Source organism: Bactrocera neohumeralis, chromosome 2 (genome assembly GCF_024586455.1).
Source record: "Bactrocera neohumeralis isolate Rockhampton chromosome 2, APGP_CSIRO_Bneo_wtdbg2-racon-allhic-juicebox.fasta_v2, whole genome shotgun sequence".
Classification (NCBI taxonomy): Eukaryota; Metazoa; Arthropoda; class Insecta; order Diptera; family Tephritidae; genus Bactrocera; species Bactrocera neohumeralis.
This window is the reverse complement of record NC_065919.1, coordinates 70,332,151-70,356,522: the sequence shown is the minus strand read 5'-3', so window position 1 is coordinate 70,356,522 and position 24,372 is coordinate 70,332,151. Positions and strand designations below refer to the sequence as shown.

The 24,372-nt window shown below is 35.4% G+C and overlaps 1 protein-coding gene across 1 annotated transcript in view; it reads left to right on the top strand.

Moving 5' to 3' along the window:
• LOC126758059 (uncharacterized) overlaps positions 1 to 24,372 on the top strand; it is a 135,780-nt gene that overhangs the window by 68,601 nt on the left and 42,807 nt on the right. The window contains exons 3-4 of the mRNA XM_050472057.1: positions 21,460 to 21,643; positions 23,876 to 23,997. Coding sequence (XP_050328014.1) covers positions 21,460 to 21,643; positions 23,876 to 23,997 — 306 coding nt within the window. The remainder of the gene's footprint in view (positions 1 to 21,459; positions 21,644 to 23,875; positions 23,998 to 24,372) is intronic.

Here is a 24,372-nt window from a genome sequence, read left to right as displayed (position 1 = left end):
CCCGGGATACAAAAAAGTCCCGTAAGGAATTACAGCTTTCTTCTTTATTGGCGTAAACACGGTTACGCGGTAATAGCCGGGTTTACAACAGCGCGCCAGTCGTCCTTCCTTTTCGCTGATTGGCGCCAATTGGAGATTTCAAGTGTAGCGAGGTCTTTCTCCACATGGTCTTCCCAACGAAGTGGAGGTCTTTCTCTTCATCATCTTCCCCCGGCGGGTACTTGGTCGAATACTTTGAAGTGAAGAGTTTTCATTCATTCGGACGACATGGCTGAACTATTTCAATGTTGCCGTATATCTCGTTCAGCTCATCGTTCCACCGACTATGGTATTCGCCGTGGCCAATGTGGTTCCGCAGAACTTTTCTCTCGAAAAGTCGTAACACCGACTCGTCATATGTTGTCATCGCCCATACCATAGAGCAAGACGAGGATGATGAGTGACTTGTCTTTGTTCATCGAGAGAGGACTTTACTTCTCAATTGCCTACTCAGTCAGAAGTAGCACCTGTTGGCAAGAGTTATTCTGCGTTGGATTTGAAGGCTGACGTGGTTTTTGGTGTTAATGCTGGTTCCAAGATAGACGAAATTATCTACGAATTACAGCTTTAGTGATAATAAATTGTTCATTGACGAAATTTAGAGCTTATGAAGCACGAAGAAGAAGAAGCTTAAATTGTAGAACACTAGAAATCATGAAGCAAGTGATTTATTGGCTATTTTTAAATTTTTTAGGTTATGTCACAACGTTTTCTTCACCAAAATAGAAACCACAATAAGTTGGCTTTCCAAAACACAATTTCCATAAATAAAATAAGTGCAAATTGTCACAAAAAAGCATATACTGACGCCGCAATATGTGGTCTACGTACGGTTTTGAGCCACTGTTGTCACGCGTTGCATTATTCTGTTGCTAGCATGCACTGAAGTTATTTGCAAAATTTGCTCTCTTTCCCAGCATGTTCTTGTCTCCTGCAGTTGCATACAGATTTTTCTGTGCTATATATACCACATATCTATGTACATTATATACACTCGTATATAGTTAAGTGTGTCGCTGCTGATGTCTTGGCTGGTAGATTTTTTTTCTTGTAGTGTTGCCGTTACCAGCAAAATGACGTTGACACTGATGAAAGTTTATGTAGAAAATTTGTTATTCTCTTTTGCGTGTTGTTTTTCCCTGATATCAACGTCAATGTTTTTTATTATTGTTTGTGTTTATATTTAGTGCATTTTGTTTTCCACACAGCATTTTATTTTATTTTCTATTTTTTGGTTTGCTCTTTATGCATTTTCGTTGATTTTGCTTCGTATTTAATATTTGATTATTTTCTGCTTGCCTTCGATATACGGTTTTTTTCTTGTCTTGTCGTTCGCTTCCGTGTTTTATGCTTTTTATTTTGGCGAAAAATTCTTTCGATATTTATGACATGATTATCCGCAGTGCAATTTTTTATTGACCGCCATTATTTGATAGACATTTTCGTTGAATTTTTCATAAATGTTTTTGTGCTTCTGTGTGTTATTGTGCATTTGCTTATGCTGAAAACATGACTCTGGGTGGATTTGTTGGTGTATGCATGGCTTATCAGCGAGACGTGGGTTTAAATCATGTCAAAACTCAGTCGTCCGTTAAGAAAATGAAAATAGGTTTTTTTTTGTTTTAATAACACATTAATATTCGTTTTCAAGCGTAGAACACGAGCTATTTAACTCATCGATGCATTCAGTGGTTCATGTCGGATTTGTTTCTTTATATGCTGTCATATTTCCCTTGTTCAGCGAAATCTTTTGGACAATCAGTTTAAAATAAAATGAATATTAGAACACCTGAAAATATTTAGTTCTCAAGTTTATGAAAGAGTATTATGTCTTTTGGGCGAAATTATTTAAAATTAAATTAAATTTTTCCCACAATTTGAATGAGCTTTATCTTATTATTCTAAACACAACCATTAAAGTATTATATACATATATGAGATACCGAAGATATTATAAATATTTCCGACTAATATTTATTTCTTATCCCAACCAAACACCACCATGTATTGTCAAAAGTTGGCTCTTCTTCTGTGCTCTGTGTTCGTAGTTTATCTTGGGTATAGTTACTTATATGAACTGAATTTACTCAAGCCATTCAAAAACTAAAACTATTTGTCTGAAGTTTACGAAAGTTCCCGTATGGTTTAGGGATAAGTACAAGGCAAAAATGTTCAGTTATGTGGTTACGATAAAGAAGAATATTTGAGATCCATAAGTACAAAAAAAAATAATGCCTTGCAGAGAGATAATGAAAGAGTAGTGGTGGTACTTGGTCGGCGATCTGGTCAGAATAGAAGCAGCCATCGAGTGATGAAGATAAATAAACATCAAACTCTTTAGTTTATTATTTTCAGCCACATTGTAAACTATTCCAAGATACGTAACCACTTATCATGAGAAGCGTAATTGAAAAAAAATCCTCTTTATTAAAAACACACGATTTTTATTTTAGTTTTGAGAGAATATATATTGACATACCCTTAGTACTATCCTTGAGGTTTACTGGGAGGAGCTCTCTATCAACTCCAGCTTCAGACTTCTTGACTATTGTGGGTGGAGCCTCCCTTAGATAAGTGACCGTCCACTCAGATAGCAGGGCAGCGATACTTGCCTTGAACTCATTAACGGTGCATTCAGGGTTGGTTAAGGAGTGCCTAACTTCGCTATCAATAGCATCGAGTGTCTTTGTTTTTGAATAATTTTTGTATTTTAGACGGAGAGCTTTCTAAAACGCCTTATCTTTGTCATACATTTTTATACTTTATTTTAAGGGAAACATCTCTATTACGAGTTTGGCTTAACTGAAGATTTTCTATATAGGTTAGGTTAGGTTAAACTGGTAGGCCAATTAGGCAAGCAACGACCAGTTTTAGTCCTTTGCGATACCAGATGCAGTTCAGTTACTAGGTCCAAGAGAAATAGTCATATTTGGGACTATCCATACCTCTTCCAGTGTATCATCTGGGGTCCCGATGCTTACAGCATAGTCTTGCCAATGCGAGACAAGTGCACATGAGATATTCCATTGTTTCCCTGGCGCTCTACTCTATACATTTCTTGCAGTCTTCTTGGTCAATTAACTCAATTGTGAGCGTTTGCCGCCACCAGACAGTGACCAGTTAGTTTTCCGATAATGTTCCTACAGTCTCTTCTATCGAGTTCCTGTCTACTACCGATCTACCGTTTTGTACATGACTTTTGTAGTTTTTCACCATGGTAGATCGTTCCATCCGACTTTAATATTATTCACCATACTTTTGTCGAGATTGTCGTGTAGACAATGGATGGGTTTCCCAATGTTGATCACGTTTTCGGATGTTAGTCTTATACCATTCTTGGTTATCTCGTACACTATTTCATTGCTCTCGATGCCTTTGTGGCCTGGCACCCAGTAGAAGTGAAGTTGCTTACTTCTGGCACTTTCCACTGCTACTCTGCTTTCCAAGACACTTCTGGCCGATATGCGATACAAGGTGACTGCCTTGATTGCTGCTCGAAATACCTCAGATTGAAATATACTGCATCTACTGTATGTATTATGTCTAACTCTGGACAGTATTTTCCCGCACCAACTACATCGTCCTTTTTCGAGCCATCAGTATAGATTTTAAAAGTGTTGCGCGTAGCTAAAGTGCATTTTCTATATACATAACTTTCGATTAATTTATTAAAAGCGGCAAAAGTTTAGCATTGTGTAAGTTATTTTTAATTTTTTTCTAACAGGTGGCAGCTCTATTCCCATGTGATGTTGATTAATTTTAGAGTTTTTAGCATGCTTTTCGTTTAACATGCCTATTGTATTATTTTTTTTCATATTTTAATGAAAATTTGTTATATTTTACGTTTACACTTAACTCTCGAGTATTGATGGAGATAAAAAGACAAAGAATATAACATGAAATGATTTTTGCGGCGAAATTTGCAAGCCATTATTAAAGTTATTGGTAAACAAGTATCCTTTCTAAGTATTTCTATATATACGAGTATGGACTATATGTAAATAGAACTGTGGTTAGCTTGGAGCCAGGTCACAAATTTGTTAAATTATTTGTCAAAGCACAGCATTCATCTTAAACCCATACATACACACACAATACAAGCATTCATACAAATAAATACATTCATCGAAGATTTTAACAATTTTAAGCACTTCAAAATACTTTGAGTCGAGTAGCCATGTTGGAAATACATACATATCGTCACCTGAAATGCAAAATAACGTAACAACATTTTCGGAAATTTACAGTGGCATGAATTAAACACGACATAAAATGGAACATGAGTGAAACAAATTTTTAATATTGGTTAAAACTGGTTCATATCTGAGCGCAGAACCTGAAAATGTTGGACATATGTAATATTATGTTTGTAATTTGAAGTAGTGAATCATAATCAATAAGACACTCAATTTCGAATTTTTTGATGATACGTTATTTTGAATTTCAGGTGACGATATATACTTTCAAGTGAATATACATATGTAAGTGCGTGTGTATGTAGGTAGCTGTGTGTGCATGCACTTGTGTTTGTTTCTTAATCGTAGCATTTTTCAGCTTGACAAACGAATACTTCGAAAAGCTGTGGTTGCTTTAAGCTACTGTGGTTTTAATTACTTTCAAACTGCGCGCACACTCGAACACAAACACACTGACACAAGCTTACGCACACAGCTACAGCCATAGGCGCACTTATCAGCAACTATGTAGCACTCAATGCAAATAAATAACTTGGAAATTTTCAAACTTAGAGGATTATTTGCGAAATAGCACAATCTTCATTTTACACTTTTGCCATTGTTGTTGTTATTGTTGCTGCTCTTGTGGCTGCGAGCGTTTTCGCATTCTCAAATAGTTCATTATTGATTATTTCGTGTGAATGGCGACCGCCTCGAGCTGTTTAACATGCAAAATACCGTTATACAACTTGGCAGAAATAATTTTTGCAAATGCCGTCTCTTGAAATTGGGCGAAGAGACTACTAAATACACGAGAGCACATGCTGAATTTAAAGTATTTTATGCGGTCAATGCCATTTCGTTAATTACGCACACGCACGCACACACGCACGCGAATGCGATTTTAGAACGCAGCGCAGTTGTACTTCCGCTGAAATTAAATTCTCGCGCAGATTGAACTAAAAACACTAAAAATGTGCAAATTTAATTCATTTGCGCGGGGGGGTTTCGGTGAAAAGCCACTGGTTTTAGTGGCAACAGTTTAAATTACAGATTTATTTGCCAGGGCATCGAATAAAACAAAGCGAGCCAACACACAAACCAGCGTAGCTTCTGCAAGCGCACGATGGCTAGCAGCTACCAGCTAACAGCAACAATAATAACAACAATAACAGCAACAACAACTACTACATTCAAAAGGTAAATCATGATTTTAATGACGCAATTAGAGCGTAAAATTGTTGTACAAACAAAGCATTAGCAATACAACAAGCGGCAAGCGGCAGTGCTGCCCGCTTCGACGCCAAACGCCAGCGTCAGCAACAACCAGCCGTGAACATTGCAACAACTGCACGAGAGCATAATTTAAATAATTTCTGTGCATTAAAGCAACAGCGCAGCCCCGAAGTCAAGCGCTCCAAGCTGGATTCGGTGAACTCGACCAACTCGACCGACGGGTCGCGACGGCGATCGACCGGCCAATTGGCCTGGACGCTGGTAGGGGAGTTGTTGTAGCGCGCGCCCGACGGGAGTGGGTTTGGATGTCAATTGTTGCGAATTGCAACAATAAAATATTCGAATGCTGGCACAACTTTTTGAGCGTTGCGCTGATTGCAGAGGCAACGCGCGGACATGACTACAATGAGGGTGATTGGCTACGGTCGTTGTGGTGGCGCAGAGTGGCGATGGTAGTGTATGCATGAAGTCGGCTGCTTATACAGCCAGAGCAACGGGTATGATGGATCAGCTGTTGTCTGTGTGTGTACTGTGTGTGACTGTGGGCGGTTGGGAGTTGGCAATGATGATGTTTGCATTCGCGGAAGTTGTTTCCACTTTCAGTTTACCAAATTTGTATATTGATAAAAAGATATAAAGATATAAAGAAAATAAATAAGGTTGCACCCAATCCGCATGGAACCGATCCTTTTATATACAAAAAAAAAGAGTTTTCTAAAAATATTGAATGCACATAAGGGTGAGCCAATTGAGTTATAAAATGCATAAGAAAAAAAATTTAAAAACCAAACTTCATCCGTTAATATCCCTTAAACCGTAAGATTTCCAAACAAAGAGGTCGTTTTGTAGCGCATTCAATGTCCTACAAAATCAATAAAACGAAATATTTTTTCAAGAAGTAGAAAGCCAGATCTAAACTTTTCTAACTGATAGTAAGAAAAAAAAATAGATAACTGTAAGACTTTAGTGTTAAGCTGTTTAGTCGAAGAGATCGAAACCCATATCGTTGTCTTCCTCGGATACCGACTCCTTCTTTTGGCAGCAGTGCTGCAGCTGAGCAGCGGCAGCAGGGGTCCTTGATGAACTTCTTGGTGGTAGCAAATTCCTTGAAATCAACTTCGGTGGCAGCAGCAATAGTCACTAGATTCTTGAAACCATTGGCAACACTGTGTGGTGCCGAAGCAATAGTTGGGTAATAAATATGTAGCGATGCGGCGGTCAAATTGACATGACCAGCTTGGAAGAAACTTCTCGTTACAATTAAGAGCTCATACTTGGAGAAACTTTCTTAGGGTGTCTAAGAACCTATTTTTGTGGAGTAGGAATCAAAAAAAAATATTCGGTTTTTACCCACCCTTATGCAGATATATACATTTAAAAATATTTTTCAAAAATTTTTAAGTTGATCAGACAAAAGCTTTTGAAGATATTAATGAAATAAGATTTTTGATAGTAATTTCGATTTTTAAACTTTAATTGTCTAAATTTTAACTTTTTCAAAAAAAAAAAAAACAAAATACTTTTTTCGAAAAGCTGTTATGTTTACTAAATCTACATTTTTTAGTAAAATATATATATTTTTTTTTTTTTTGGATTTAAGATGATCAAAAAATCTTTGTTACCGTCAAAGATCAGAATCAAGAGAATGTCAATTCGAGAATTTTTCGAAATTACTACGATTATTACGATTATTTTTTGTATTATTCTGAAATGAACATTTAGCATTTTTTATAAATAAAATGTTTCTCCAAAAACAATCAGAAAACCCCGTGATTTTCTGACTTGCAAGTGAATATAACCACTTAAAAATTTGACGTTTTGAATTTATAATAAATGCAAGGAAGAGAACGTGACTCTGGTTTAATTTCGGAAATCAATTGAACATATATAACAAACATCATTATTCCTCTATACCTAGCGGTCAGACAGTCTAAGAGACATATTAAAATCCACCACCACCCATCTCTTCAATATATCTCACTAACAGCTTTCAGCGTCACAAATAACCGTTAAGTAAACAAAATTATAATTCTCTTGTGCAACGTTTGCCGCCCGGCCTTAAATAAATAGATATTACACTTATACTGTACACTGTAAGAAGATTTGTGTGTTTGTGTGCGCATTGCGAATTGTTATGCCACATTGTCTCGTATTTTTCAGCGATTTATTTGTTTCTCACTTACATTTTTATTGTCTCTGTTTTTCCTTTGTCTTTCCTATTTATTATTTTTTTTCTGTTTTTGAGGTTTTGCGGCATTGCACAAGCCCGGCGCTGGCCACCGGCTCATTGCCTTTCGAACATTTCCAATATAAAATTCAGGCTGAGTGGCCGAAAAGTATACTTGAAACACACACACATGCACACCTACATACATACACAAATCTATACTAGCGCCGTGGGCTTGTAAGCATGTTGTGGGTGCTTATGCTCGTAGATAAAATTCATATGTACAAATGTACAAAATACTTACTTGAATTCAAGAGTATTTTGCCGGTGAAAAATTTTTAAAAGTACCAATATGTACTTGTACAACAAAAACCAAAAATATGGCGATTTCATTGTGCTTTTTACAGTTACGAAATAAGTAGATAAGTGCATTGTTGTGTGTGCGGTTTGAAACACACACACATGATTACATGATTACAAGCGAACACTTGGGAATTTTATTATTAATATTTTCGCTTTCAAACATTTTTCAATTTAAAAGTTAGGAAGCGTTGTTTTTGTGACGATATACATATTATATGTGTATGTATTATTGTGTGTAGGTACAATCAGCTATACAATTCAGTCGCTATTTACTTCTAATAGATTTTACATTACATTTAGAGCGTCCAGAAACCAGTGATGCTATTCCACAGCCATCAGTTTAAGGTCCTAATATCTTAAGTTTGGTGTAAAATTATATTTTCGGATTTGATTTTGATCGCTTAATTATAATTCTTAATCAAAACCACTCAACTACCAAAAATTTCACAAGGAAATATCTGGGTCCCGTTACATAGATAACATATGGTATAGATACTATAAAACGCGTGATCCAAGTAGAGGTACATTTTCAATCACAGATTACGCGTGAGTCGTGTCCAGCTGTCACGTTATTTTTGTTCAGTATAGCAGCCGTAGCTGAAAGTATACACGAAGATCGTGGATAGTCCATTCGGCGCCGTTCGCAACAACACGTACTGACGTATGGATCGACACATTTTACGTCGAGATCCTAAAGCGTACCAAATACAGCTTGGGCAAGAACTGATGCCGCTCCACCTTCCCAAGCGACATCACTTCGCTCTATGGGCTCTTGAAAAGTTCCAAGAAGATTCGACGTTTTCAAGCCAAATTTTGCTCAGCGATGAGTCCCATTTCTGGCTCAATGGGTATGCAAAAAAAGCAAAATTGCCGCATTTCGGACGAAGAGCAGCCTGAAGTGATTCAAGAGCTGCCATTTCATCCAGACAAAACAAAGGTTTGGTGTGGTCTGTGGGCCGGTCGAATCATTGGTCAATATGTCTTCAAAAATGATGTCGGTGAGAACGTAATCGGGTAATGATAACCGACTATTTAATGCTTGAAATTGAAGCTCATGGTATCGGCGACATTTAGTTTCAACAAGACGGCGCCACTTCCCACACATCTCATCAATCAGAGGATTTATTGAGAGAACGCTTAGGTAAACATATACTCGTAATTTAACGTTTTGCGGGGGTTGATTGGCCACCAAGATCGTTTGACATCACACCGTTAAACTCTTTCCTGTATGTCTAAAATCTGTACGGAGAATCCCGCTTCGATTCAGGCTTTTAGCACGCATGTCATTCGCCATTTACCAGTCAAAATGCTCGAACGAGTCATCGAAGATTGGTCGCGGCCAATATTTGAAAGAGATAATCTTCAAAAAATATGTGCCACATATGGTTCCTTCGAATGATAATAAACATCCGCCATTAAACATGAAGTTTCTTTGTTTCTAGGGAATCTCGACATGGATCACCCTTTAAAAGGAATTTAATAAAAAGTAAAAAAAAAGATTATAATGCAATTTTTGTATTTAAAACTTAGTTCACTGACTTTATATAATTTCTTTATGTAAATCTATCACAATTACCATATAAAAAATCAACGATCGATGTCTATGGTCTTACCTATTACGCCCTCTGGTTAGTTACTTTGTCTGCTCTGTTTACCAGTTTTTTACTATAAAATAGCATAACATCTACAGCATAGCATAAAAAATATAACTTAGCATGGCATTACATAAAATAGCATAGCATATCAAGACATAACATAACATAGCATAACAAAAATTAACATGGCATAACATAACAAAACATTACGTCATGTTTTTTTATTACTTTCCAATCCTACCTTAATATTATTTGCTTTATCATCAACAATCGCCAATCTCAAATTCGAGCCACATATCGACATAATAGTCACACAGTGCACAAAGACAAAGTGAGCTTATATAATTGCTCACCAGTGTACTTACAAATTACTTTATTATATGATATACACATGTATGTACTATATAAAACCTCACATAAGTAACTTCGACAAGCCACCATCCAATGTTCCACCCACACTCGGAGGATTTATTTGTTGCACAACAAAGCGGTTAAGAAATAAAAAATAATGCAAAAAGTTCAAAAGTTGCGAAATAAAAGAAATTCCATAATTATATTTCATGTTTCTGAAAGTGTGTGGCTGGTCGGTAAATGGGAAAGCCATACTTTTTGTATCCCAACATGTTTGGGGATACAAATAAGTAATGTCATATGTACATATGTTCACCGAGTGCTTGTTTGCATTGTTCAAAGATGCTTTCTGCCGTTTAACAGTTTGAAAATGACTCACGCATTTCGATTTTCGCGTATTTCGTTTTCTCATGATTTTTATTCCTTTATACCTTATTTGCCAAGTCGTCGCGACTTGTTTATTTTGCGGTTTATTTGAGGCAATCATTTTCTGATGCCTATTCTCTGAAACACTTGACGTAGAAAACCGGTTATAAGTTGCTAATTAACTTTTAAACTAATGGCGTATGAAGGCGCTAATGGTAATACGAGTATATTCTATAGGTGCTTTGCGTTCGATTATTTACAAATACTTGTTCAATGGTAATCAAAATCTTATGACAAATACTATATACATATATACATTTTTAGACATTGTTAAATATGGAAACAATAATTTTTTCTCTATAACATAAATATCTCCATAACCTCAAATCGCAGAAGGAAGCCATTTATTGCCGAAACCGATTTTTTTCTTAAACTTAACACATGAAATTAAAAAAAAAATAACAATAACTTAATATATTTAAGTAATGGTAGTGATTTCAATTACTGCTGACTATGAGCAAAAAATAGTAAGACTTTATAAATTAAATTTTGCGCGAAACCTCAACCCCCATTTAAATGTTTTTCTCGAATAAGTGTTTTTTTATTGGTCCACATTATTCAAAGAGGATCGAAAATCCGTTGGCGACGAACCACATTCAGGACGGCCATCACCCTGAACTGATGACCAACTCGACAATAAAATAGTATTAGACAGATCACCGGATATAAGAAAATCGAAAAAAGGATTGGTTCCAAAATCACTCAATTATTTTGAAAAACAGCGTCACGTTAACGTTTGTTAAACAATGCTCTCCGACTACTAGGTTGTCATGCAACATATTATTACTGGCGGTGAGTCTTGGATCTATGCTTAGCCGAAAATCGTGGCAAAGGTGAGCCGGAACCAAAAAAACACATCAAAGCAAGTCATGGTTATGTTAACAGTTTTCTTCGAAGATCAAGGTGTGGTGCACTCGGAATTCCTTCCAACCGGCCAAACTGTCAACAAGCTCGTCGCAATCAATGAGAAACTAAAATTCGTATATTTCGTATAATCTGTTGCTTTGCATGACAATACTAAGAAAGAAATAGAAAGAGTCCTTTATTTGAAAACCTTAATAATTTGATGTGGATTTTTTTTACTATCGCCAGGTATGACAATAAGATAATCGTCGGTAATAATTGGATTATAGTTCTGAAAGCGTGGCTTCGAAACAATAATTTCGTCGTTCTTAGGTATTACTTATGTTTCAATTTTTTAACCTATTTTTACTAAACTACTTTGAGACGTTGTTTACGAAATTTTGAGAGCATAACTTTCGATGAGTCAGCTTCCTAGTGATTTAAAATCGAAAGACGAAAAACAATTCGAAACATGTGGGTTTTCTTACGTGATCGGCAAATAGAGTTAGAAGTGTTAGAAGAGTCGGTTGGCAGCATGCCAAGCGGTCGTTAGTTCTAGATAGAATAACTAGTTTTATGTGGTAATTGTCAGTTGGTTTACCAAGATCGACTCGGTATAAGTAGGATTTGTACTGTATTTATAAAGTTACGTGGGTTTTGATATCTCAAAAATTCGTTTGTTATATTTTTTATTTAAATACTATGGTATGTCTAAAATAATTTTCCAAAGTTTCACAGCTATCGAAATAAAAGTGTAGGAGGTAAATTCTTTGGGAGAGCGGACCGTACGGCTAGACCAGTCAGCTACTTCAATTTTGATTTTGTTTTCCTCGAAACATCATTTTCAAAGTCGGTGGTAACGATTTCGGCGAAACTAGTGAAGCGAACTTATAGAAATTTTTAACACACCTCTTCTAAACCAGATAACCTAGTGATTGATTGAAGGATTTTCTTCTTGTAATTAATTAATCTATGTATTTATATATGAAAATTGTTGAAAATTTGCAAATTTTTTCAAAATAGTATACAAATTTTGCCCTTTCATACGCTCAAAAGTTATAATTAATTAATCTATTTATTATATGAAAATTGTTGAAAATTTGCATTTTTTCGGACGTCAAAACTCATGTAACTTTTTATATAGCCAGAACCATACCCAGAAAAATTTTTGTCGATTGGATTAATTATAATGGACTTTGGAGATAAGCTGAGTCGAACGAAGGATAAAAACTATTAAGTGTTTACATCCACTGCAACTTCAAGTGGTAACAAGTTGTCAAAAGTTGGCAACAAACTTGTTATTATCAAATACTTCATAAAAATTTTTTCTGATAACCATTGATGTTGCTTGTACAAATAAACTATAATAAATTTTGACAAAAAAGCACCCGGAAATTGTAATAAAATTCCCTGGGTAAATAGCAGTCTTTAATTATTATGCCAAATATGAGAGCGATCTTTGAACCAGTTTGCTTATAGCAGCTGCTTAAGTCGGTACACCTCAGTAGTGCATTGCGATTTTTACAATGGACAAAAATATCGAACGAAAAATTTGTTTGAAATTATTTCTAACCAAATTTCATGTGTAGAATCGTTCCAAATGTTGAAAAAGGCTTACAATGATTCAGTTTTATCAAAAACACAAGTAGTACAAAGCCTTCAAAGACAGTTGAGAGATCATTGAAGACATGCCTCGTTCTGGACGACCTTCGACATCTTCTATTGATAAAAATATTAAAAAAGTGAAGGTGCTTGAATGAGCTTGAAAATCGTCAGGCAAGTGTTAGAGAAATGGCAAGAGAGCTGGACATCTCTCGCAACTCTCTCGTGGCTATTTTGGGTATGAAACGCGTTCTTGCTCGACTCGTCCCGGTGAAGATGAATTTTTTTTTCAAAAAGTGTAGGAATATTACCAAATTTAAAGCCAAAAACCCAATGAATACGTTAACCATTGTATTCAAGAGATTTGGCTCCGTGTAATTTTTTTGTTGTTTCTCAAACTAAAATCGCCGCTTTATGGTTTCATGAAAATACACAGAACTTCCTTTAAGTGGTGTCAAAAAATATAAGAATTTGCAAAAATGCATATGAGATACTTCTAATACTTTCCAGGAAAAAGGAAAAAATCTTACGTATTGTTAAATCAGCTTGAATAGCCAAGCAGTCAACGCATTTCGAAGCTAAAAGAAAATTTTTAAAGCTAATACTCGTAAGCCGTATGATTCTCTTACATCAGCGTATATACAAATATTGCAAGTACCAAACGCCAAACATTTTGCGCTGCCGAACTTTGCCGAAATAAATTTAAGATAATTACATTAGTGTTTTTTCCAAGCGATTTGGGTATTAAATGCGCCGCTTTGTTGTTGCCAACATACTTTAAATACAATTAGTGAAATGAGAAATAAGTGCGAGCTAAGGAAAAGGACCAAGAATACATTTGCAAAGGGTTAATGATGTTTAAATACAGTTTTGTTTACCAAAATTTATACGATTTTGTTATTATTGTTGTTTTGTGTAGGTATATGTGTGTGTGTGTGGTTAAATGCATAAACTTTTGCTTAATTAATTCATTTTATAGGCTTGTTGCCACATTCTTGTGTTTGTGTTGCGTTAATTCTAATTAAATTGCTGTTCACTGGCATTTTTGTGCTGTTGTTGTGTGTTTTGTAATTACCGCAGTAAATCAAAAATTAATTAAGGTGCAAACGTGTAATTCTTATTTGTGTGCGCAATTGCGCTTCTTCAAACTTTGATTATTAAATTACAGAAAACTTATTAAGTAAATTATGGCATGTTTTTGGTATTGTTGTGGTGGAAAAATTACTTTTTAAATTAATTATCTCGCTACGTGACCAGTTGTGGTGGAAAAACAACAAAACGGTTAAATGTGCTACACACACACATATATATGCGCAGCTCCACTTCCGTAAGCCTCAAATATACAAAAATATACATATGTATGTATGTGTCTCTATGTACGTTACATGCTTTGGTATGCGTTTGATGAGCACATTCATTTAAGCAGCCAAACCACAACACTTTCTGCCATCGCCAATCAAATTCAGCGAAAAAGTGTAAATGAAATTAATTAACGTGAGGATAATTCAATGAGTCATGCTGGCTTGCTGGTTGGCTGGTTGGCTGGCCGACTTGCTGACTAGCTGGCTGCTTGGCGTTGGACGCTTGACAATTTCGGCTGGTGTGCTAGCTAGTATTGTTGCTGGTCGCGTAAGTGGCAGTCAGGTCCACCGTTGGCCACTTAGTTGCCACAGCGGCATGACTGCGGGTAGTGCGGGGAGGTAAATGCTGCTGTAATCACTTGTCCTCTCGCATTAAATTGAATCGTGTGGTTTGTAATGCAATATTCGGGTATTTGACGCAAAACCGCATACCTTCGTATGCACACATGCCCACATACAAGCACATAATCCTACACTAAACACAATTGCTTGCAACTTGCAACTATTGCAGATCAGTCAACAGACTCGCATAAAACGAAACTTTGTTTTGATATTGTTATACGCAGGACAGGATATATTAGGTGTACCACGAAGTTTGTAAAATCCAGAAGAAAACATCGTAGATTCTATAAAGTATATATTTATATATTATATACATATATGATCAGCTGACCCTGTCTGCCAGTCTGTGTATATATGTATAAGCAAACTAGCACCACAACTGTTGAGATATCGATCTGAAACTTTGCAAACATCCTTTCCTCTACAAAAAGCTGCCAATATTGGATAACCATAGCGTATAGCTGCCATGTAAACTGATCCATCGAAATCAAGTACTTGTATGAAAAACTTGTTTATTTGAGGAGATATCTTCACGATATTTGGCACAAAGCGTTGCTTAAGCCAATAATTAAATCTTCGAGAAAATGTTTCAAATTGGATTACTATTAAATATAGCTGTCATACAACCTCAACGAACAAAATCAAGTTCTTGTATGAAAAACTTTTTTATTTGAGAAGATATTTTCACGAAATTTGGCACAGATCATTGCCTAAAGCAATAATTAAATCTACGAGAAAATTGTTCAGATCGGATATCTATATCATATAGCTGCCATACAACCTCAACGAACAAAATCAAGTTCTTGTATGGAAATCTTTTTTATTTGAGCAAATATCTTCACGAAATTTAGCACAGATCATTGCCCAAGAACGATACACCTAATATCTGAAAAATTGTTCAGATCGGACCACTATAGCATGTAGTTGCCATACAAATTGACCGTTCAAAATATTGCTAAAGACTTTTTATACCCATTCATGTATAATATATAAGCACTTGTGAAGGGTATTTGAGCTACGGTGAAGCCGAAGTTAATATTTTTTCTTGTTCTTGTTTTTGTTTTAACAGTTAACAGATTGTTTGGTTATTTGTATCAATTTTCGCATATCTGCTGCAATTCGACACACAAATTCGTTTGGCATTTCATGCAACAATTTGTTGAAAATCAAAATTTTATTAAATGCAACATGTGCCACTTCTATTTGCGTACTTATTTAGTAGCAGCAAATCAATAAATATAGACAGTGGCATATTGCAAGCACATACACATACATACGTATAACTAACTATGTAAATGCATAGCTGTCTGTTGTAATTGAGAAGCGCGCATAAATTTTAATTGCCATTTTATGCTCTAAGCGCAAGCATTTGATGCGGTTGCAGAATTTCATCATTAATTCATTTTCCCGGTATTTTTACGCTGCTACTGTTTAGAGATTTTATATTGCGCAGCACAGTGTGAAATTTGCATGTATCCAAACATACTTACAAACACACACATTTGCATATATTTTAAGCTATCCGCAGCTGAGATTTATGAAATTTATATTTTTTGGTATTTACAAATTAATGGCCTTCCGACGGCATTGAAAGGATTGCAGAAGGATTTTGTAAATATTAATTTATGTGAAACAAAGCAATAAAGGGTATGTAATATGAAAAAACCAAAACAAAAAAATATGGCAACATTGTATTTTTGTTGTGGTTTGAAATGAAATGCTCTCGAATAATTAATATTTTTTACAGTAATGAAAAAGTTGAAATATATTCAACTTTGTGCTACAACTTGCTCACCTGGCAAGCTTTGTGCCGCCTAACAAAGAAATAATTGAGATCAATCGATTGGAGAATTATTTAAATTTGATATTTTTATTATTTTCGACATTTTTTTAATTTAAAAAGTAAATAAATTTTTTTGTCAAGCTTCAATTCTTTACAATTAGGGTTTTCACAAGTCTCATAAAGTTATAAGTTATAACGATTCAAAAACATAGCATTGAGAATTGTAAATGTGTAAACTCATTTTTGTATGCAATCCAACAAACAATTTTTAAACAAGTGTAAAAATTTATAATTTTACGATTTTACGATGCATTACGACGGGTTGTGAGTACCCCAAATATTTTTTCCAACTTATAAACGTATAGTCGGAGTGCAAGTCTGTTCAAGTTGACTTCTGAACGCAAATGAGGGTCAATATATGTGATATACAATTGATATTCAGAGAGAATCCATTTCAGACATTAGAACTCTGTGTATCAAAAATGGGTTGAATCGGGTCAATACTTCCCTGCGCTCCCATTTAAATAATGTAAAAATTTTGCGAACTTGTGGGTGACTTTATACCGCGTATATCGGTCTAAAAAGGCAAGAACCGGACGAATACTTGACCTAGCCCCATACAACTAAGAACAGGATTTTCGAAAATCCAGCTGACTTTATTCCATATGATTGGTACTTAAATGAAACGAAGGGAACATTTTCTTTTAGTAAGTGGCATGATAATAGTTAATTAATAGATAAAATCGGGTCAATACTACTCCAACTCTAACACACTACATATAATGATTTTAATTTTGCTAACAAACCTTATGCTGAATATGTCGGTATGAGCTGTATAATTAGTTATATATAGTATATGTACTATATATATAAAATTGCTTGGATTCCGATCATCTGGTTGATATTTTACACCTTAAGTAATTTCTTTGGCTTTGATCTTTGCGAGTTTTATGAAATCTCCAAACTTTCTTTGAGACATCCAGATAAGAATAGAATATATTTTCCGCTAAAAATTGTTTTCAAATAAACTACAATAATATCAGAAGTCAGAATGCATTCAATCCAGAGGACTACGAATGGTAAATATTCATTTATTGGTAGGGTGAACTTTTAAAATGATTTACAAAGTGTGTTCCACAGTAAACAGGACTTTAAAAAAAAACAGAACAAATTGGTTTTTCGGCAAAATCAATTTACTTTATTCAAACTAGTCTCCTTCTGCTTCAATACAGCTTTTTGCACGGTCCAAAAGCATGTCGAACGAGTGTTTTAGCTCGTTGGCCGGTATGGCCGCCAGTAAGCCGGTGCAAGCCTTTTGAATGGCCTTTACATCTGCATAACGCTTTTCTTTCATGGGCAAATGCAATTTTCCGAAAAGGAAGAAGTCGCACGGTGCCATATCAGGTGAATACGGGGAGTGGTTAATGGTTAAAATGTGATTTTTGGTCAAATAATCGTCCTTCGATTGTTGCATTCTGAGCAATTTTTGGTCATCAGTCAATTTGTGCGGAACAAACCGTGCACACACCTTTCGTTAGCCAAATGTTCGGCCAAAATGCGATAAATCGATGTTTTGGTGATGTTCAATTCCATTTCCATGAATGTCAATGATGATTTCGGCTGATTTTTGATTAATTCACGCACAGTTTCGATGGAATTTCCGGTGATCACGGATTTTGATTGGCCTACATGTTGATCGTCATTTATGTCCTCACGAACACTTTGAAAACGTTGAAACCACTAGTGCACTCTGCTACGAGATAGGCAATCATCGCCATAAACTTGTTTCATCAATTAAAACGTTTCGATATAAGTTTTACCTATTTTAAAACAAAATTTAATGTTGGCTGTTTATTCGAAGCTCATTTTCGCACCGATAACACGAACATACTGACACTTAAAACGCAATAACTTCACTTCCAATTGATGAAATGTCATGAAATTCTCACTAGACAATCGATAAAGATAGCAGATTCTAACGCATCAGTCGACATATAGATGGCGCCACCAGGCGCTAGATTCAAAAAGTCCTGTTTACTTTGGAACGCACGTTGTATTACTTAATATGACTGTCCCATATTAAACTTAGAAGCAGCTCCTTATTTTGTTCGAAAATGATTGGGAACTTCTATGGATAAAAAAAAAATTATCCACTTATTAATATAGTGGTAGTGGTTTAGCTGATTAAGTTATGTGGACGCTAATATATTTTTAATTGTTATTAATTTTTTGTATCAATTTTAAAAATTAAAAGTTATTTGCTTTTATGGCATAACATATAATATATTTTTTAACCTTTTTCTGTTGTTTAATTCAACTTCAGAATCTAATGGCACAAATTAAATGAACTTGAAATGTCAAAGCCTACTGCACCGCTGCTAATTTAATGAGCGCAAGTGTTATTGTTTGGCGATAATTAAACAATGTGCTAATAGGATAATCTTCTCTATTAAATTGGGCGATCAGCCGTGCTGCTACGAAACAAAGAAAAAATCGAACAAAATTAATGGCAATCATCTTTGCATATTGGGTCTAGGTCTGAGCGAGCGGCAACGCACGACATTGGGGCCAATTTAATGATTAACCAAATTGATTGATAGCTCACGGGCTTATCATACATAAGTACGTTACAGACAAATTCGTTGCCGAATGCTATGGGTTACTTATTGTTGTTGTATTTAATATAAGCGGTCGTGTTGCGAAAGCAAGCGCGGCAAATAAGACGCTGAAGTCATTACTTTTCTTCGAGGAAACAAACAAAAAACAAAAACAATACAACAAAAGAATCACGAAAATGACAGGCGATCGACTAAAGTGGGGAAGTGCTCGCACAATAGTTAATAATTTAATTGCATAAGTGTTGTTGTTATTTCTTTTTATTTTTTGATATTCCGCACAACGTTTGTATGCGCACGTTGACAGCAAGCGGAAATAACGGCACATTTATGTGTAAAGTTAAGACGAATTCAAGTTGAACTTAAAGTTTTCTGCTACTTCCTTTCTACGTTTCGCCAGCAATGCATTTTCTTCAATTTCGTGAGTTGATATGTACATATGTTTGTTAGCGCGTGCGTGCAATGTCACGTTTTTGTTGGGGAAAAAGTAATAATGGGCATATTACAAGCAAAAGGCAATTATCACAATTTTCAGTTAGACAATTTACGAGTGTCGATTAGATCTTAACACTTCGCAATGTCTTTTATTTCACAATCGCTATATTTTGTTGTAATACAATATGGCTATTAACGCGATTCAATGTCAATATGTGCGTTTGTATATGTGCCACCATTTCTGTGCAACGAGCTGCGCTGCATTTTGTTTAGTTGGGCTAAGGACTGCAAAGGCAAAGCATACGAAGGCTGCTTAAAATGTCAGCGTGTTTTTGGCTTATTGCTCTGCAATAAAAATTTTTGATATTACCAGGACACATGGTAGCTTAATATAACTGATTTTCTGTATGTGATTGCAAGTGCCTAAAAATTTTACCAAGAAAATAATTTTTCAGGTTTGTAAAAAATGTCTTTGAAATATTTTTTTTCTAAAGTATTAAATAATAGGTAGTTGAAAAAGTCTTTTCGTATTTCTAATCAAACTTCAACTTATTGTTTTTTGAAATTTGCAGAAGAGAAGCAAGCGACCCATTATTGTGCTACACGAACTGATACAGCACTCCTCCGCCTCCGTTAACTTCACAAATTTCAACTTTCTTTCAACTTTCCCGATTTTGATTTTTTTTTCGGTAAAATGAAGCATAAAATTTCACCTCTCCAACACTGTATGGTATGACACAATGTGATTGGTAGCACTAGAGATATACGACTGTAACGACATTTATTTACAAAATACGAAAAGACTTTTTCGACTACCCAATATTAGTTTCTCATATTCCAAGCGAATAAATTTTTGGTAATAGCTCGACACTGGCACCACTTGCCAAGATATTTGTTTTGGTTGTTTAATTGTTTTTTTTTTTTTTAAATCCAATTTGGGTATTGGCCAATTCGGAACGTAAATATGTGTACTATTTTTCGTAATAATTGAATAATACGGTGAACAAGGACACGCATACCTTGGCATTGTAAATAGTTGTCACATGTACGACTGCATCGGTTTTTCTTGACATGGATGTAACTGTTGAGGTCCAAAAACCCAGATATTCTTCATTCTGTAGTAGTTCAATATTAATCCATATATTTTTTACTGAAGCTCTTTGTGTGTCACCAAGTCAGAGAAATTTAGCTTACATGTGTATTAACAACCTCAAATAATAAGTGCCTTGACCTGCTCCAAATTTTTCTGATCCAATTTTTTCTAAGTCTGAGTGTGCGGAAATGGGGTCATGAAAAGTCACTAGCTTATCTTAAAGTCCTCGTGTCAATGCGCGCCAAACCAACCTGGATAATTCCAAAATCGCACCGAAGAAGACTGGGTAAATGCATGCAAGTATATGCACATGTGTGGATATGTGTGTGCGCGTGTGTGGAAAACGTCACTGAAGTAGAAAATTACAAAATTAATGTACAATGACTTAAACAATTACTCGCATGCCATATGTGTCGACTTTAAGTACAAGTGAGTACTCCAAACACTTCAGCCGCACACATTTGCCGCAACGCACACACACATCTATATATATTTGTAAACAGGCGCGCACACGCAGCCCCTGCTCAAGCATATGCAAAAGAAATAAAAGTGGTGAAAAAAGATTATTATAAATGACTTTGCTGTACTATGCTACGTTATGCTCTGCTATGCTATGCTATGCGGTGCTGTGCAACTTTGCAATTAGTACACCTCAGCGCGCATATTTTTTGTAATAACAAAAATTAAAAATAAATAACGCAAAGTTTTCATTTTGCGGTTTTACGCTCAAAACTTTGAGCCGAACTTTTTTGCTATTGTTCGTAATTACCGCAAACTCGATACGCCATCATACTTGCTGCTGCTCGCAGTCAACAACAGCAACGTCAACAACACACACACACAGGCATAAAAACGCTAATTAAAGTTGTATGAAAAATTTGTGTTGTCTTTGCTTGTTTGTGGAAGTATTTCGAGCCCCTTGCCTACATTACCGCTGGCAAAAACATTTCATATTTATGTCGCTAATAATTAAATTTTCGTTAATTTATTTTGTTTTTTCATGCTCTCCCTTCTTTCCCTTCTTTCGTTGCAGGACACACACAAAAGCTCTCCCCCTATATACGGCACTGGGAGGCGGCGGATTTCGATCGTTCGCATTTGCACTCGGCACATCAGAAACACATCGAACAGAAGCGTCATCGTCGAAAAAGAGCACTGGATTTGGGCGAATTCGGGCCAGTGCACAAAATCAGACTGAATTTCTTTGCTCATGACAGGTAAGTGAAGAACTGGTTTTCAATGTAAAGCGTGCTTTATCTCGCAGAGATAATGAGAGAACAATACCTATTGTGCTTAACACTCACTTGTCGTACGGAGCAGTAGACATTTTTGTTGGAAGACCGTAACTTTAATAAGACATATATATTCTTCCCACTTTATTCATGTTTTCTAACTGCTAAAATGTTTAAGGTATTTTAAGAAGACTACTAACACACAAATAAATAACTAATGCAAATTTTCCGTTCCTCGTTTGTAGAAAAATAATTGAATTATAAAGGCATAAACTTCATCCAGAAATTGTAAATAGGTAAATATTCCTTTCTCAACAACCTACGGCTTGTTCTCAAAAAATTTAATCTTCAGTGGGTTAAGAGCTATATGGGGGTCACTGCTGGCAATTGTTCTTTCATATCGAAGATATGCAAGTACAATTTCTTTTCTAATCACTTCATATCAGAAATGGTGCAGTAGTATTTCAAAATTATTTAAGGTCTCTAACGCAGTAGTGTTTACCGAACCCGATTTAAAGCACTAGATTACATAGGAACAGATCAGCTGTTCTCCACACAGTTTCTTAAGCCATTTAGTAAATACTGTCTGTGCTCTAATCGTTTTTTTCCAACATTAGATCAATCTCACAACTTTCTAAATTCTTGACTGCTTCGAATTTCTATGAAATCAATTCCTCCAAAATATGGGCTATGACCCCAAATAGGTGAATAAGTATTGTTCAACACTGTGCTAACTTATGTATGTACATTGGTGTAGGTGAAAGTATTAATGTAGCAGTGTAAGACCGTGGTCATTGGGCGCAGTCTCAACGCTTACTTGAACCTGGATCACGGAACCTTAAACGGCTCTGCGTTAGAAAAAGCTGAATTAAGTAATATGGTGAGAAAATTACTCCAGCTTACTCGAGTCTACAGCTGGATAAGACGAGATATCTTAACTTAGGCTTACTTGAAGGACAATGAGCCTTATTATTTTGTAAGTAGAGTCGCAGACGTTTAATGTTCTTTCGGCGCTACTTAAGTATTTCAATGATTTCTACTTGGAAATCAACATTCCCTCATTTTGACTATTAAAATGTTTTTAAGAAAAACTTAATTAAATTGGTAGAAGCCAAAAGCATAAAATACAATGAGACCATTATGTTTACATCTTATTTATATATACAGCTTTGAATAGTAAGAGACGAAATCCAACCAAATCTGTAAAATCAGAGTATCTTATTAATCTTCTAAATGCTTGGCCTAACTTCTCGACACATAGGTACATAGATCTAATGGATGCCTCGACAATATCTGAAAAAATAAAAGCACTCTGAAGTACAAGCTGCCCCAAAAAGCTGATGGAGTTTATGAAAAACTATTTCATGAGATATATTAGCTAATAGAAAGAAGGACTTGAAAGGAACTTCTAATTTTTAGCGAAAATGAGATGGCATGAGAGTGAAATTTAAGGGGTTACATAGGTTTCCTTGGGTAAGAAAAGGCCTTTTTTCAACCATTTTTTCTCATATAAAAAATTAAGTATTTAATTTGAATTTTTGGTTATTACAAACATACACTATTAACAAAGAAACTTAGAAATTCTTGGGAAAAAAATTTTAAACTCGGCCATTGCGACGTTATTTCCTGTGACCCTCGGAAAAAAATGCGCCCACGTTGGCAAAATAACTTCGTACAGGATCATCTGAAGTGAAAAAATACTTGGACAAAGGAAAAAAACTGAAATTTGTATTTTTGACAGACATTTTTACAAAAAAATTAAAAACTTTTAGGACTCGTATCTAAAAGACATTTGTAAGATTTCATGAAGATCGGTTGAGTAGTTCTCGAGAAATCTTGCTTCACACAAGTTCTCAAGGCTGTATCTGCGAAACCATTACTCGGATCAACTTAAAAATGTAGGAAAATATTGTTTGTTGTAGAATTTAAGAACACAATAAAAAAGTTCGATTGTTTGAAACCCGTAAACCCATGTAGCCCTTAAAGAACCTTTTTATGTTCTGCGAAAATGAGATATAAACATAGAATGGAATTTAACTTTAACTCGTTACTTTTAAAAAAATTTCGTAAATATATTAAGGAATTTTGCTAACGGAATGCTTTATAATTGTAAATACTTTTTCGGAACTTTAAAATATATATATTTATATATTCGAACTAAGTTTAACGGTTTATTTTCTGAACCTGACACGATTTGTTTTTCCTTTCCATTTTCAGAGAATTTCGCGTGGTTCTCCAACAGAATCCACTGTCGGTGTTTGCGGGGGATGTTGAAATCGAAAGCACGCATGGACCGGTGGATTATGACATTTCAAGAATATACACCGGCACACTAGAGGGTAAGCAATGCAAATATTTCAAAAACTACCAACTAAGCAAACTGAGTGTTTGGCAACCAAATAACAAATGCTGGAAATTGTAAAGTTCGCAGTAAAGTAGGAGCTGACAAACTTTCTCCAAATCCACTACGAAAATATACTCCCTTGCATGCAGCCGTTACTTATGCATGTAATATATGTGTATGTATGTGAGTGTGTATTCAAATTGGAGCGCGCCACTAAATGGAACACTGGCAATAACCATAAAGCACAAGGGAATCAATGATGTTGTCATGTCAATAATGAAGAAACAAACAAAACGGCACGGAAGCCATAAAAACCAGAACGAAAGTGTGAAAGAGAGAGTGAGAGCGGGAGCGAGGGAGCGACAGAGAG